Here is a 16,952-nt window from a genome sequence, read left to right as displayed (position 1 = left end):
GAGAAGCTTGGAGGACACTGAAGGAGATTCAACCCAAGTAGATCAGAAGAGATTGGCTAGTAGGAGCATCTAGCCAGTGACATGGAGCTGCTCTGCCTGACAGGGCTTTCCTGAGATCTGCCAGCTCTTGTGTCTCTCAAAACTTGCCTTAGATTTAAAAAAAAAAAAGGTGTTGTTATATCAGCATCTGTCATGTTCTGTATACTTATTTTAAGAAGCACTATGAATACAACAGATGCAAGATGTTTACTTACCTCTGGCAGAAGCAAAGACAATGGCACTATTTGAAGTGATGGGTAGCTTTTGGCTTGTCTGATCGTTCCTGGGGCACCCACCAGAGCCTCGCAAGGGCGATGCTGACCTTCATGCCTCAGCGATGGTCTGTTTGACCACCACAGGACTGGGCTATTCCTGGGAACCTACTGAGATGATGGGTTTCTGAGAGCAAAACAGTGCAGCAGGAGGTGTAGAGTCCCTTGACTATTAAGATTTCTCTTATGTGGAAAAGTATGTCTGGATTTAGTATGCTTGTCCAGCCTGTGAAGCTATCTTAGCCTTAAGCTATCTGACATTAACCTTGAGGGTTTCTGATGATGAGTAGATTCAACAAATTAATCTAAAAAATCCTAACATCTGATTTTTCTGTACTTTTAAAATGTATGTTTGCTAGTGTAATAAGGCCCATATCAAATTCAGTCAATGTATTTTTTCCTTTTCGACAGAAAATCTTTAATGAAAAGTTAGTGCTTTCTTCTTAGCAGCTAACTGAACTGTCACAACTATGCTACAAATGTTTTTCTAGGTCAATTTAGCCTATGCTTATGAAACAAAGGATGCACTGTGTTTGGTTCTGACCATAATGAATGGAGGTGACCTGAAGTTTCATATCTACAACATGGGAAACCCAGGCTTTGAGGAGGAAAGAGCTTTGTTTTATGCAGCAGAGATTCTTTGTGGCTTAGAAGACCTACACAGAGAAAATACTGTGTATAGGTAAGCACTCTCTAGAGTCTTAGGACATCTTTTGTGGGTAGAAAAGAATTGCCTGCATCCTCCCTGCTCATTGTGGTGCTGTACAGCTTCGATGCCTCAGTGCTTTGGCTGAAATTTCACAGACCCCTGTACAAATATAGTGTGATTCAGTAATCATGGAAGGAAGCAGTCGCTTCACTAAATACATCCTGTCTAAATTATACAGAACTAACACAAAGCTCCCCAAACCCTGCCTCAGCGTGCACTGGGTGACAGAAGAAAATCATGAAAGTTCCTTTAAAGGGATTTCATCAAGGAATCTAGTTTCTAGTTGGTATGAAATGGAGATCATCCCATTCAAGCCTCTATTTTAATTAGTTAGATTATATTGCATTAGGGGCTGCAGCACGTCAGCTGTGGAAAAGCCCTCTCTCCTATCCCAGAGGGAGCGCAATTAGCGCAAGAGGGTGTTTGAGACACAGGGCACGGATTTACGCTCTAGGACACGACCTGGTTTGATTAGCTAGATTGGATCGTGATGGTGGCCGTAGCGTGCCAGCCGTGGAAGGAGGCACATTCCCAGCCGAGCAATGGAGACGTCCTGCTGGCAGCATGCGACCCGCCGCGGGTGCAGCCAGCGGGCAGAGCACTGCCCGCTGCGGTGACAGGCAGCCAGCTTCGAGAAGGACAAATTTCAAGTTCTCAGCTTCCAGTCTGGCTTACAGCTCTGTACAAGCAGTTTTCCAGGGGATCAGAGGGTTTACTTGCTGGATAAGCAGGGTGATTGCAGACAGGGTTCTTGTGACTCCACGAAGATTTATTTTTTTTTAATCAATGACCAATGTAGTTGTAAACAACATTTAATGTTTGTCTTCATCATCCCAGCTTGTGAAATCATTATTGTGGGCATTCATAACAGAAGAGGTCCTGTAAATTGATGAAAGAACTTTGAAGGACAATGATTAATAGACAATAATATTTTTTAGAACTAAGCCACACTTTAAATCATTTAATATGCCCATGTATAATAAGCATTATGCACATGCTTGTATACATAGAAATTATGATATTGTTGTTCCTTGGAGGAGATCTCCAGCAAACCGCCACTTGGTTGCCTCACTGTGACTCAGATCTTGCTAGCTGGCATAAGGAGGGCAGATAGATAACATGGTGCTTTAGCTGGCACTGGCCCAAGAAGGAGATTTTTTTTTTCCCAAGGAACAAAATGGAATTAAGTGTTTAATGTCAATTGAAAAATCAAATAATGAGTTACGTGTCTGCCTTCCCTTTCCTTTAAAAAACATCCTACCACATTCAAAGAAGTTTTAGGAGGTTTTATAGTGTTCCTTTAAAAAGTACTAGATCACAAGCATACTTGCTTGATGAAAATGACCAGTACATTCATAACATGGCTAGTAAAATGCCATACTAATGCCACTTTCTAATAAAACAAATTGGCTCTGGCCACCTAAAATAGTATGCGGCCCTGAGAGAAATGGCATGCTACTTCCTTAAGCAGTTGTTTTCATGTTACTCTTAAAAGAGCTGCTAGTTTACACCTCAGATGGCACATTCATTTTGGGGATGAATGATATTATATCCTTGTAGGTGACATTTTCTAGCAGTATTTTAGGAGCATGTGCAGAGACCCCTAATTTGTAATATCACAGCATGTTTTGGGACCCGTGAGAAGTGCTATATAGGTCAATAAAATATAGCAGCTAAATGCTACCGCTTTCTCAAGGTGAATAATCCATCGCAAAACACTTATTCCTCAGACTTAATTTCATTTTCTATGAACAAAATGCTTCTGAGTGAGTAAATCACAGCATCGGAAAATGCATCCCCATCTCATGGGCCAGTGACGCACGCTGCGGACGTGACCTGAGAGAATAACCAGGCTCAGAGTCAGATTTATCTGATTCAGAATTCCCTTGCCAAACATGGCACTTAGGTTACATTTTTCAACTGCGTCGTGTTAGTAAAGGTCAACGGGTCGATTGTTCATGGAAAGCAAACATAAAAAGCTGCTGGTTCTCCTCGAGTTATTTATATATATAAATATATATATATATATAATTTTTAATTTTTATATATTTTTAATGTATCTATATAAATTTTTTTTATATATATTATAGCTGTGCCTGGAAGCTCCAGTCAGCATCAAGATCACATTGTCCTAGGCATTACACAAATATACAGTAAAGCCTTGTCCACCGTGATTGAGTTGTTTATGCTGTCTTGTACAGCCAAACAACGTACCATCACCTTTCTAGCATGGGTGCAGTGCCAGCAGTTTACGTTTCAGTATATTTAGGCAAGGCTAGTTTACATATGGGAAGCTGTACCATTGGGAAGTAAGCTTACATGTAACTGTGTCCACCAGGGATTTATTTCTCCTAGACATTTCAGTACAAAAATCACGTTCCTCCTTGGCACTTGGAAGCGTTGGCCATGCCAAGGAAGCCAGCCTTGATCTTGAGGAACCAGAAATCTGAAAACAGAAATGACAACTGATGTCTGGGGGGAAGGAAAGACTGCCCTAATTGCCCCAAACCACAGAGGACTGTAAGGACTGGGCTGCTGTTCTCAGAGTCCTCGTGGAGTCTCTCATTTTCTCATTCAAAGACAACATTTCCCAGCTTGCACGCAGGATTCTTGTCATTTGGCCACAGTTACAGCTTTAAGTGGAACTAATAACTGCTGGAGCAGAAGTCGAACTAACTAATGAAGTCTGAGTTCTTCAAGGAAATAGTTCTTAAGGGATTTGGAATAAATTTTTTAAAATAAATAGGAAATGCCCTCGACCATGTTTCTCCGGCGTTGGAAACTTTCTGCTGATAGGCAGGGAAAGCCCACAGTGGTATGTTAAACAAAATCACAGCTTCTCCTCAGCATTCAGCTGCCTTTCACGTAGTTCAGTATTGTTTATTTGAAAAGTAGGCTTGGTACCACTGGGCACCCGGCGAAGTTTATCTTGAGAGGTCAAGAGGGTCTGAAGCAAGCAAGAAGAGGAGATTGTTCACAGCACTCTATGTTCTTGCTTGAAATAATAAATAAAAATGAGACAGGTTTTGAAATTTCAATCTCGGCATTGTCAAAACTATAAAATACCCCTCTCCATTCACAGGAGAATTCGCGACACCAGAGCGGTACAGCTTGAAACGCAGGGCGGGCTCCTGCACAGACTCCGTGCAATGCACAGATCTCCTGGTGCAAGGGTTTCTCTTGTACCCCCCCCCACTTTGCTCTTTGAAAAGAAATGCATCTTGCTGGAAAGCTAACAGAATCAAGCTGGTTCACAAATGCAAGGAGGCCTTAAAAAAAGAGGAGACCAAGCACTTCTTGGATTTGCACCAGGCTAAACGCTGTGTTTCAGTAGGAGTCGATCAGATAAATGTCAGGGCATGACGTTGTGAAGTGCAGCAATACATTTTTCCCTGCCTCATCCGGACGCGCTGGTGCCTTATTCGGGTTCCTGAGCCAGCGCAGCCTGCTCGCATCGCGTGGCCCTTCTGGGGTGCTCCCTGCCCAGCACGTCCCCGTCTTCCCTCTGACACCTCCAGGTCCCATCTCCCAGGCTGGCTTCGTTCCCTCTCTGCGCTAGCAGCAGCCTGAGCCTTGTCCCCGCTTAGCGGCACGGGGAGGACGGGAAGGAGCCCGCCTGGCTCCCGCCTCGACAGCAGCCCACCGCATCCAGGAACCGCAGCAGTGGCTGCAAAGGTGTGCTCAGCTCCCAGGTTTGGAAAACAGCCTTGGTCAAGCGAGAGGACTTGAGCATGGCTGGCCTGGGCAGCATCTAGAAGCAGCAACTGATGGAGCAGGTTTGGTGCAGACAGACCTTTCAGAAGAATGACCTGCCGAGACTCTGCTAAATATATGAAAACTGACATTATTTTTTTCAGAAGTTTATAACTTGGCCAGATTTGGGAACATTTTTTTCACAGGAGCAGTAAAAGGCACATCTTTGACATTGGAGTGACCACCTTGCCAATTTTCATGGCGTTGCTCCAAACCACATAGGCACTAGAGTTTCACAAATGTTTGTAAGTAGAATCTTAATCTGGGCACAGCATCCCCCCCTCTGCCCCTCATTTTCCAGACTCACTGAAATTATTACACATGTGCACAAGTGCATGTACACACATTCACGTATTTGGTCTGAGCCAGGCATAGAATATCTGAGCCCAGTAGATTGCTATTTCCATTTTCATATGCAAATAAAACATTTTAAAATTTAAAATATTTTTCTTTTTAACAAAAGATTTTATAACAGAAAATGTTACAGAGGTTTAACAACACACAGGACTATAGGGCTTGGTTTACAGGGCTTAATGGACTGGATGGATGAGTCCATTATAGAGTGGATTAGGAACTAAAAGCTTGGCTTGGTGAAAATATGTAACTCCAGTTTAGAAAAAGACATATGGTTTCAGTCTATCTGTGAAGTGAGTTGTAGAAAGTTGTATTGGTTTCATGAGTTCCTTGCTGTTTGAGTTGACACTCAATTGGTTTATTACTAGTAATAAATGCACTCACACACTGTCGTATGGTTACGTTATCAAAACCAGCTTCATACAAATAACTGCTGTCTTTCATTTTCAGAGATTTGAAGCCAGAAAATATCCTGCTTGATGATTATGGTAAGGCTCAGAGGTTTACAGAGATGCTTTCACAGAAAAGTAGATTAAGTTAGTTTTAGGATATATATTGCACAAAGACAAATAATGCTCTGAAGTGACTAAGAGGCTCAGCATACACTAATACTTCTGTCCTGGGGTGGGTGAAGTGCTAGAGCTCATGGCACGGGTGCAATGAAGCAGCCGTGCTGCTCAGCAAGGTCTGTTCTCGAGAGCACGCCTTCGCTGGGGGTGTCTGCCTTTTTCCATTGTTTTTCCATCCTTGTCGTTGCGAGGCTGACACAACACAAAGGAAGTTGGGATTTCTAAATTTGTGCTCCCTGCTCCATTTTCAAAAGTACTTTCATCCTTTGCTGAGCCACCTCTTGTTTTATGCAAACCCAGGTACCCGTTTGTTGCTGCAGGCAGCAATAATCAAATCTCATGCTGAGTTACAGGCCAGATGTAGCCCCTTCAGCCGTCAGAGAGTTACAGAATTATGTCAGCCCATCCATCCCGTAATACTTCCCTACAGCGTTCTCCTCATTGCCTTTTTTCGGTTGGTTTTAAAATACGTAACTCAATCCACTCTAGTCCATAGCCTCACTGTTAAAATTACTTTCACTGCATTATAACACGCTTAATCATTCGTCTTTTCCTTATCAATGAAACTGCTCCAATTCAGTGATTCAGAACAGTCTTTTCTTAAAATGTGTGAACAGTAAATTGCAAGAATATTGCAGCGATGTGTTTTGTGTGCAGTTGTGTTTTTGAATTAATTTGGGTCATATTATTATATCTGGTTTGTGTTGGTTTGTTTCTTTTTCCCTTCCAGGCCATATTAGAATATCTGATTTGGGTCTAGCTGTTAAAATCCCTGAGGGTGAATCAATCCGTGGAAGAGTAGGAACAGTAGGGTATATGGGTAAGTCTTCAGTAGCTTATCTTTTTGATAATTTGCTGAGATTACTTGACTTTTTGAGATCTTTCTGCCATGTACACCTGAGAAAAAGAATAAAAAAAGATTCACATTCGGCCGGGTCCAGTTCCCTGCAGCAACCCACCACGGAGTCACGCTAGTGGAAATCAGAAGTGGGCGAAAGGATGGACCACAGCAACTCTTAATGAGACTGGTCTATAATCCTAAATCAGCAAAGAAAATTAAAAGAAAAGACAACAATTGGGATACTAGTGATTTTAGCGTAGACTTATTTTAGGAGGGTTATGTCCGTAAAAGAAAGGTTTATTTCTAGTTGCTACTTTGTATAATAGTTAAAATGCATTTGTATGTTTATGATAAAATGGGTAAGTCCACACCTATGGTCATCTTGACCACAGTCATCTTAAGTCCTCCCCTAGATGCAGGGGAGGCTGCACAAAAGAAGAGCAGAGTTTTGTACATTGGTAAAAAACACACTCCCTGATTTAACTAGATCTGTTTTCTAAATTAAATGTAATTATTTTAATGCATTCTCTGGGTGGGCATATTTCTTGGAATAAAAATTGCTTATACTTCATTTGACTAAATAGAAACTAGCTGATGTGAGCCACTGTTACACCATATGGAGACTTTAATGAAAGCAAGCAAATCAGTTGTCATTTCTAAATTTTGTTATCTTAGTGTAAGTTTGTGCGCACACTAAGACTGTGCTTGTGAGCACGCATGTGTGTGTTTGTACCCATGTATGGAAGTGAGGATGCCTGCAAGACAGTGACTATATGCCCAAAGCACACTGAATGGTTGCAACACAAAATAAAAAGATTTGTTTTTTAAAGGGGGAAAAAAAAAGTTATAAATTGAGCAAAATGAGAGAATTTGCTTTTGAAGAAATGTCACTGCTATTTTCAGGATGTGTGTTTGTATGTCATTTCTTCCCTAAATGGAGAAATCTGGAAGGACTCTTAAGATTAAGCCTCTGCTTAATACTTAGCTTCAACTTCTTGTTGTTTTTTTAATTGGTCTGACTTTGTAGAGAAGTCAGAAGACAGCATGCATATGGCATGTAGAGAAAAAACATGGCATGTAGCATGCTGCATTTTCTGTAATGCCATCAACAGAAATCAGGAGGTATTTTTATATCTTACCCACCATTCTCTCTGCATGTGTATTCAGTCACCAAAATGGAACTTCTAGAAATTGAAAGTTTTTGCCTATGTAAATATAAAGCATTTCCACAAGGCACATCTTTCTCCTCCACAGCTCCAGAAGTGTTGAACAACCAGAGATACACACTCAGCCCTGACTACTGGGGGCTAGGCTGTCTCATTTATGAAATGATTGCTGGGCAATCACCATTTCGTGGACGGAAAGAGAAGGTGAAGAGGGAAGAAGTGGACAGAAGAGTGCTGGAGACAGAAGAGGTGTACTCCCATAAGTTTTCTGAGGAGGCCAAGTCCATCTGTAAAATGGTAAGGGGCAGTGTGGCAGCTTCATTAGCAAGATGTATCTGACACGGCTTGAGCAGTAACACAGTACCATAGAGGGGCTGCAGAGACAAGGACTAACCAAGTTCATCTGTTGATGGGATGACTGCATTCTCTATTCATTCAAATTGTGTTTATTTGGGCTTGCTTCTACATGAGATTCATCACGGTCATCTTGAGTCCTCTCCAAAGTTTTATGGCCAAGGGAGCGGTGTCTATTCTCGTGAGACTTTGAATGTTAGTTTGCAGTCAAGAATGCATTTCTGTCTTTTATAATCTTGTAGAAAAAAATAAAAAGGACTTGATGATGCAAGACTCTGATTGTCTCCTGCAAGGAACTGAAAACCCCATGCTTCCATTGTCTTTGGTGAGAGCTGGGGGTAAGCAGGAAAAAGATTATGCAATGAAATTATTGTGACACTCAAATGTTGTCCCACCCCATCTCACTAACTTTGTTAGCAGCTTTTCCCCCGGGGTGCCAGCATATCCAGCTTTTTTTAATACTGTTGAGCTGTCCTTTAAAATGTTTTCTCACTCTTTCAGCTGGGAGTCATTTTCATAGCACAATAGCCATGTCTGACAATGGAAATCCTCAAACCCTCTGAGAAATCTCAAAGCTGTGTCTGAATTCATCAATGTCTTGTCAACATCCGTCTTCAGAAGGCTGAATTGTAATTTGGAAAGGGATGTGGCCTTTTTCTTGAAGTTGTTTGCTAAAGAGTGAAGTCTCCTTTGGAGACAATGACATATCTGGGTATACTGGTAGAGAGGGAATGAAGGGAAAGAAAGGGCAACAAATAGGTAGTGAGAGTTTCACCAATATCTTGTGCAACAGGCAAGCAAACAGCAGATCAACAACATTCTGGTTGGCTGGTTTCATGAAGAGACATTGAAGTCTCCTTGCAAAATAATAATGGTTGTATTGCCAAGTATCATGCCTGGAAGTCATTAACTCACAGTGCACCAACTCATTGCTGAATCCCAGGGGTAGTAATTAACTTACATCACGCTTGATAGATACTCTAGGCCATTCACTGCCCTTAATCTGTGATTCAGAGCCCCCAGTGAAGTCAGCGTGGGAGGATGTAGGACAGCCACAGGCTCTTACAGACCATTTCATGTGCTCAAACAGCCTGCCATTTCTTCTCTAGCAGCATCTCAGCTCCCACCAGGTGAGGAGCAGCGTCTGCTGGAGTGGCAGAGAGTTTGTGCGCGTCCTGTTGTTAGCATGAAATGAAAATGTCATGAAGCAAAAACTATATTCTTGTTGCTTGTTCTGTAGTTAGTTGCAGGCATGGGGCGTAATAGAATGAAAGTATCCTTTGAAAATAACCAAGCCCATAAGAACTTAAAGCTGAGAAGGATTAAATGTAGCATTGATGGGATAGTGCTGGAGATGACCTACCACTTCCCAGGGGAGTAGACAGTGAAAGTCATTATACTGCAGTGGTCATTTTCATCTTCAAGCCATAGAGCCTATGGTTTCAGGGAGTCAGGGACCTCAGGAAGCTGTCTAGGTCATTCCCTTGCCTCAGAGGAGGGGAGGGAACCATGTAATATGTAAATAATTCCTGACAACTTGATCATTACTGCTTCACTGTCCAATCACACAGCATGTTTATTTAGGTGGTTTGTGCAAACTCTTAATGGACCCAAAGATAACCCTGTCATTTTTGAGCATTAATGCATTAAAATTACTGTGCCTTAAGACTGTAAGCCTTACTTCTGATACTGAGCACGATAGCATTTGTGGTTTTCCATATCCAAAAGTCATTATTTTATCAAGTGATATTTTAAAAAAATCCATGATTCAAATATATTGTCTCAAATACCTTTTGCTCTTTATATTGAAAACCAGAACTTCGTTGCTTCGTATCAGTATCTTAACAAGGAAACAAAAAAGTGATAATTAAGTACCCATCATACCTGCAAAATGAAGCATAAAGTTGCAGTACATAAATCTAACTTGAGCCTTCACAAAGATCCAGCACAAAAGGCTTTCCTGTAGTGGACTCTTCAGGGCAGAAATGTTTTCCACCATGTCTCCTAACCTTCTTTCTCTTCAAAGCTTACTCCATGAGCTAATAGCATCTCCATCAGGAAATATATTGTCTTTACTAATTTACTCATATGAAAACCCTTTAGTGTCACCCCATGTCAACCTTCCCCTCCTGGATGTTTATGCCCTTTGCATTTTTACAGGCACATATCATAGCTCCCATTAATCGTCATCTATCCCATATTTCCATGTTTCATTTTGTAAGTCATGTCCCATAAATCAGCCCTCATTTTGGACTGAGAGAGAGATGAATAAATAATTAGGAACAGGGGCAGCTGGCTTTCTGGGAAGCTCCCCAACCCATAGTTCCCATATAGCATAACTGCTTCATGGTGTGTTTTTTCTGTGAAAAAATCCAGTCTTTCTAGGAAATGCTCCCTGTTTGTTGTTGTTATGACTTGTACTTCATTGATGTACATGCGTGTTTTCCCTGACAAGTGCAGTCTTGCATCCAAAGATGTGACTTGAAGTGCATTCAAGTCAACAGTATCGGACGGGCCCATACTGCGGTGCTCTTCTGTCACTCTGTCAGTGTCCTGTTTGTCTGCGTTTCCTGCAGACTGTCTTCCCTGCTGCTTCTTATTCCTGCAGCTCCCATTTGACTCCGCAAAAGGGATCTCTGATTGGAGGGTGCAAAGAAGACGGAGCCAAATGCTTGGTTTGGTGCCCAGTGACAGGACAGGAGACAATGGGCACAAACTGAAACACAGAAGGGTCCCTCTGAACATCAGGAAACCCTTTCTGCATGGTGAGGGTAGTCAAATACTGGAACAGGTTGCCCAGAGAGGCTGTGGAGTCTCCACACTTGGAGATATCCAAAACCCAACTGGACACGGCCTTGAACAATCTGCTCTAGGTGACTCTGCTCTGAGCAGAGGGATTGGACTAGACAATCTCCAGAGGCGCCTTTCAGCCTCAGCTGTTCTGTGATTCTGATCTCCATTCCCTTCCCAAAGTGCCTCCCCAACCAACTAAAAGATGATGGATTCTTTTTTCCCTAAAAGCAATTTTTTTTATCTTCCTCACTCACAACCAGAAACTCTGTCATCATACTACTACTGCTGCTGCCTGCTTTCATCCCTCCTCTCTGCTTTCATCCCTGGAAACCAACTTGTTCACACATTATGATGCCTTAAAGTTTATCAGTGCTGCCCGAGAATAACTGCTCTTTCATCTGTCTTGAGAGGCACCTCACACACATCAAGGTGCTCTTCAAATGATTATCATTGCTATTGCTATTAATAATAATAAATCTTCTGTAGCAAGCCTTTGCAATAAGCTTAATTGTCACCCCTGCCTGAGAGAGTTTTGACTCTTCAGTTGGCCAGATTGGGCTGTGATTTCGTACGCATAAGCAGTGCAATATACAGCCATTTATGTCATTCTGGCATCTTCAGTTCCCACACCATTGTCTTGTCTCATTTAGTAATTGAGAGGTGACCATAGTATTACTTTTTTATTCTCTAAAAATTGTTAAAAATAGTATGTTTGCTTCTGTTTCAGGGTTGAAATTTATCTAGGTGACCCCATAAACTATTTGATCAGCTGGGCCAATGGAAGTGGTTTTACCATTCCCCTTTTCTCCTTTCATGAGCAGCAATTTTTTGCACTCTTACCCTACAAAAAGTTTTCCTTACTCCTATAATTTTAGGACTAACATCTTAGGACTTGGAGTTATTTTTTACATGGTATGATCTGGATATGATCTGGAACTGACTGATCACGTGAAGACAAATAAAGCAGTGCTTTGGGTACTCTTGGCTTTTTTTAGCAATCCTCACAACAGTTGTTTCTTTTTGTAAAGGAAGCAAAACAGAGACATGGAAAAATTCTTAGACATTGCAGAGTTTGAATCGCCAGCAGGGATCAAATGAGTGACATGAAAGTATCAGAGAGTTCTTTATATCAAGAAAAAGATCTTAATGTAACCTCACTGCTGCTACTCAAGGCTCTTTGAAAGTCCTGTTCTAGTCATGCTTTGCCCATAACTGTGTAGACCAAATCCTGCCCTCATTTACACGCATCCAGTGTCATCTGGAGCTTTTGTTACCAGAACATAAAGCTCTGCTGCTTGGTATCAACTTCATGCATGGTTGGATGGCCTAAGCCATCTTCAGATCTGAAGCTCTGTGAATTCTCCATAGGCTTTGGCTGTAGAAGTACACTTAAATTATGTTTGATTGGGTCATTTGCACTGCTGTCCCAGGAGGGCTTGTCATCAGCCTGATGTAGTTGCTTTTGTTCTGCTCTCTATTCATATTAAATACATCCTTTGAAATGGAATTAAACAAAAGTGTAGAGATGACTCAAAACATGTAGTTGTTATCTCCATTTTCTTTCCCTGGTCAGATTCCCAAATGGGATGCATATTTCAGGTTATTATGCAGGTTTACTATTGCAGAAAGCTGCTGGGGCTGCAGGAAATGGTACAAGACTCATTATTCTTTGGAGAAAGGAAAGACTTTCCCTTCTGGAAAATACTCTAGTCCATGCTATCTCTTGATATCCACAACAGAAGCCAGAAGAAGTGTCTGGTTTCACCTGTTGCCATCTGGCTGCAGCTGGCTGCAGCTACAGCTTACCAAATTCCATGAATTTCTTATTATTTTCTTCATTGGGACTCTCCTCAAGAGGCAGGCAGCTGCTCCCCTGCAGCAGGGCTTTGCAGGAGAATCCTCTCCTTTCTGTGGTCTGCCAGTCCCAGCCTGTTCCCAGTGGCCTGTTCCCTTTTGTGTCTTTCAGCCTGCAGTGGCCAGCCACCCACGACCAGCTGCATTCATGCTCCAGAGATTTCCGTCTTGCATCTGAGATTACTGAATACTCCCTTGTTTATCATGGAGGAGCCCAGGAATCCCCAGACTGCCTTTTTCTGTCCTCAACTACCCTATCCTCTGACCACACACTCCAAACAACTTCTAACATTTACAGCCTGGCAAGGGTAAATTCCCAGATTACCTTGGTCTTCCCACTTAGTCCAGGGGCAGGAGAATTACTGGCTGCACAGACAGGAGAGTAACCCCCTTTCTTCCCTTCACAGCTGACTTGTAGAGCAGAAACTGCAGAGGTCTCCTTTATCATCTACAGGCAAGTCCAAATCTACCCCTTCCTACTACAACTTGCTCCTCAGCAGCACTGTTCCTGAAAGCTTCAAGGTATCATTTTCAAAAGCGTGTCAGAGCCATGGGTGGTAAATGTGGTCCTTCTGCCTTCAGATTCTTCTTTCCACCTGTCAGGAAAGTCCTCTCAACATGAGAATAGGAGATCAAAAGAACTTTTGTCTTCTCTGCCCAGCCACAATAGCGCAAACCAGATCTTGACTGCAAATTCCAAAGCAATCTTTTTCACGTAGGCTAAATCCATATGCCTGCTGGGATTTAAAAACAAAACCAAAACCCCCACAACAAAAAACCCTGCCTCAAGACCATGAGACCTTAAAGTCTCATGCAAGGATTTGAAAGCAAAATATCCCTCTTTCCTTCTGCCCAGGGAAAGCAAGCTCCAGAGAAGTGCCCTGAGAAAGATCTTTTCCTATGAGCTGGATCAATATGGTTCTGTATCACGTGAATCTATGTGCTCAGAGGATGGCAAGGCATAGAGATAGTTCTTCAAGTCTTTCTCCATCTATGAACCAGCCAGTCGTGGTGACCAGGCAGACCAGATTTCACCACCTAAACAGCCGCAGAAGCAGAGGAAACTGTGAGGAAGAAAGGGACATTGCTATCTGGAAGCTGGAAGTTGCTGTTGTGGCCAGAACCACTAGCTTTTCCCCCATCCCTCAATCCATAAAGTCTCCTCTGGCTATTGTTGCTGCTACTGCTGAGGCAGAAAGAGCTGAGCAGAAGACTCTTCCTTTATGTCCCACAAACCTCTTCACCACCTCTTCTGGCTGCTTGGCTTCTGCCATTGTAGCTTGCTCAGGACTCGCTGGCGGATGGTCTCTGCATACATGGGGCACACTGATTGCCAAAGCCATTTGCTGTCTCAGGCTGGAAATGAGGCCCCTAGCAAAAAATGCAGAACTGAGGAGGCTGTGGAAGTCAGATAAGGAAACCACTGATGCTCGGGGTAGCAGAGCATTCAGAGAAGCCTAAAGAGCTGTAACCCTGTAAACCTGTGATAAGGACAAGAAAACCCAGCTCTAGCCAGACACCAGAGGAAAGATTACCAACCTCACATTAGCAACAAACAGTTCTTTAAAGGTTCTTCCTCATTGAGGTGATGTGGCAGAGACAGCAACACAACCAGAGGGTACTGGGGCCTACCCTAAGCTGGAAAGCCTACAAGCAACATCTCCAGACAACCTTGCCTTAGCAGGGAAGCTGCCTGGCTCCCCATTCCCAACGTCCTGCAGGGCCACACCTGATTGTCTACCTGATCTCCTGAAACACTGCTTTTCCTCTCCGACCCTCCCAAAGCTATTTGCCTCCTGCTCTCCTAAGTGAGCCCCAGCCAAGCACTGTACGGTTCAGTTTGCTGACTGCCCTGGCTGTCAGGTACAGCTAGTAAGATCCCCGGGGACTTACCCAGGGGGGCTCCCAAGGGCTCAGTCCCTTGAGGACTCAGATGCTCAGAGAACCCAAGCCACCCCACTGTCCTGCATGGGCGCTGAGCCCCCCCGTGGGCAGGCAGTCCCACAGAGTTCTGCTAATCATGTCGGTGCGATTGGTCTGCACAGCCCACGCGGGGAGGGGGCAAGGGGAGATCGCTCCTTTTCAGCTCCCGCTTTGGAGCAGCAAAGCTGGAGACGGAAGAGGCGGCGAGGCGTGAACCTTTCCCTCGCCCGGGCACCCGGGCACCAGTCCCCTCCTGCCCCAGGGAGGAGTCCCCGACACAGCCCCAACGCCGCTTACTCGTCGGGACCCTTCCCCGAAGGGAGCGGAACGCCTCGCCGCCGCCCGCCGGGCCCCTCCGCCGCCCCGCGCCGCCCCGCCGCCGCCCCGGCCCTGCCGCGCTGCCCGGCCGCGCTGCCCTTTCCTCTGCTGCCCCCCGGCGGCCGCCGGCGCGCCCGGCAGCCGCGCTGCCCTCGGCCGGGGCCGCGCCGGGCATCCCCCTCCCGCCCCTCTCCCTCTTCTTCCCCAGCCGGCGGTGGGGGTAGTGGTTGGACCAGCTGCCGCCGCACAGCCTTGGTGTCAGTGCAGGTGTCTCAGCCCCTTCCTTCAGCAGCCGCTTAGAAATCAGGGTACCAAAAGTGCTGAGCGGTGGGGGTCTGCCTGTCTGCACGCCCGGCTCCAGGAGGCATACCCTTCCTGTGGAAAAGGGCTGGTGTTCTTATTTCCTCCATGATGATGCAGTGTAAGTACGTAGTCTTTCCCCCCCCCAGAGTGGAGACTCCAGCAAAGCTAGCCTTGACTGTTTTCAATGCGTGTTTAGTTTTCTGTGGTACTAAGGCACGTTACACATCTCTTTAACAGGCAGTTGAAATCTCTGGGCAGATTATGGTGAGTTTGGAGTTGTATTTTCCCTCCTTTATCTAAGAGACCATCATGCAGGCTTCCTCTAAGATGAATGGAAGGAAAAAAAGGAAACAAAATTGTGAACCTTCACTTTTCAGCAGATTGCCTGAAGTCAGTGGTACATTTAGAAAGGTCGCTGTCCCAAGTGATGGTCTTTTTGCACCAGTCATTTGCATGCTGAGCTCTGCCTCTCTTCATCTGTTCAGATGTGATCTCTTAAGACATTGATGTAGCCTACTTGATTCTATGCATATGATTTAAAAGAAGAGGCATTTTGGTGAAGATTTGGCTACATGTTCTGTCTCCTCATCCACCAACTAGTCTGTGCCAGAATTGTTCTTCCATTGAACTGTTCTCTTGCAGATCAGTTAGTCCATCCATACAAGGTCTTCCAGGACCTACAGCCCCTGTGTTTGTGTTCATGGACCTGCTTATCTAATAGGCCAAGGATGCTGAGTTCAGTTAGTGTCTATTGCTCCATTACAGGTACCCAGGAAACAGGCAGGACTTGCTGTAGCAGGTAGAGGTGGTGCATTGCCCTTCTCTGAAACCAAACAAGGCTGAACTGAGGATGGTTACCGATACTGGCTCCATGGACAAAACTCCCCTTGAGTTCAGCAGAGATTAGCCCATGAGCACAAAGGGTTGGTTCAATGTGTCATGTGATGTGCTGGAATATACTGCAATGGGTGGATGGAAATACAATTTGATAGTGAAGTCATTCAGCCTAAGCAACAGGAAAATTATTCTTACAAGAGTAACAAGGAAAAAAAAAGAACTGAGAAAAAGCACATGGGACTTATGAATATGCATCTATATATGTAATTAGGGTATGTCAGACCTCTTCTTGAAAGTGTTCACTGAAAGTAAGCAGAAGCAACGGTCTCTATTTTGACTGTAAACACTTTACAGCAGGTAATTTTCAAAGGGTTTCACCAGCATGTAGAACACTGCAGTCCTAATCCATTTAACTTTGGCCATTAAGTAACAGCAATTACAATTCCCCTCTGTACTTCCCTCTGGGCACATTCAAAACCAACTGGAGATAAAAATATCTTTGTGGAGCTCTTGCTTTTCTGACATCCTTACTGTTCCTCTTGGCATGTTTCAGCTCCTCACCAAAGATGTGAAGCAGCGGCTAGGATGTCAAGGGGAAGGTGCAACAGAAGTGAAGAGGCACCCCTTTTTCAAGAGCATGAATTTCAAGCGGTTAGAAGCAGGAATGCTGGATCCTCCCTTTGTCCCTGATGTAAGTACGATGGGAAGAACCCCCAGTGGCCTCTTTCAAGAGATTTGTTTCTAAAATAACTTCTCTCTCTTAGAGCCGTCATCACTCTCTGCATGGGTAGCTGCCCTAGGAAGATGTGATAAGCCGTAGGGCTGGAGTGGGGGGGCTGGGAGGAAGAGGAGAGCTGCTCTGTAGCT

At 44.1% G+C, this 16,952-nt stretch overlaps 1 protein-coding gene across 4 annotated transcripts in view; it reads left to right on the top strand.

Moving 5' to 3' along the window:
- The window catches only part of GRK5 (G protein-coupled receptor kinase 5), a 348,710-nt gene that overhangs the window by 143,878 nt on the left and 187,880 nt on the right, over nt 1–16,952 (top strand). For all 4 annotated transcript variants that reach the window (XR_012776121.1, XR_012776120.1, XR_012776122.1 and 1 more), the window contains 5 exons: nt 803–993; nt 5,578–5,615; nt 6,427–6,516; nt 7,792–8,000; nt 16,639–16,776. Coding sequence is in view for 1 of the 4 variants with exons in the window: in XM_075504447.1 (XP_075360562.1) it covers nt 803–993; nt 5,578–5,615; nt 6,427–6,516; nt 7,792–8,000; nt 16,639–16,776 (666 nt within the window). In the remaining 3 variants the exon portion in view is untranslated. The remainder of the gene's footprint in view (nt 1–802; nt 994–5,577; nt 5,616–6,426; nt 6,517–7,791; nt 8,001–16,638; nt 16,777–16,952) is intronic.

The sequence above is a fragment of the Mycteria americana genome, chromosome 6 (genome assembly GCF_035582795.1).
Source record: "Mycteria americana isolate JAX WOST 10 ecotype Jacksonville Zoo and Gardens chromosome 6, USCA_MyAme_1.0, whole genome shotgun sequence".
Classification (NCBI taxonomy): domain Eukaryota; kingdom Metazoa; phylum Chordata; class Aves; order Ciconiiformes; family Ciconiidae; genus Mycteria; species Mycteria americana.
This window is presented reverse-complemented; position numbering and strand designations above follow the sequence as displayed.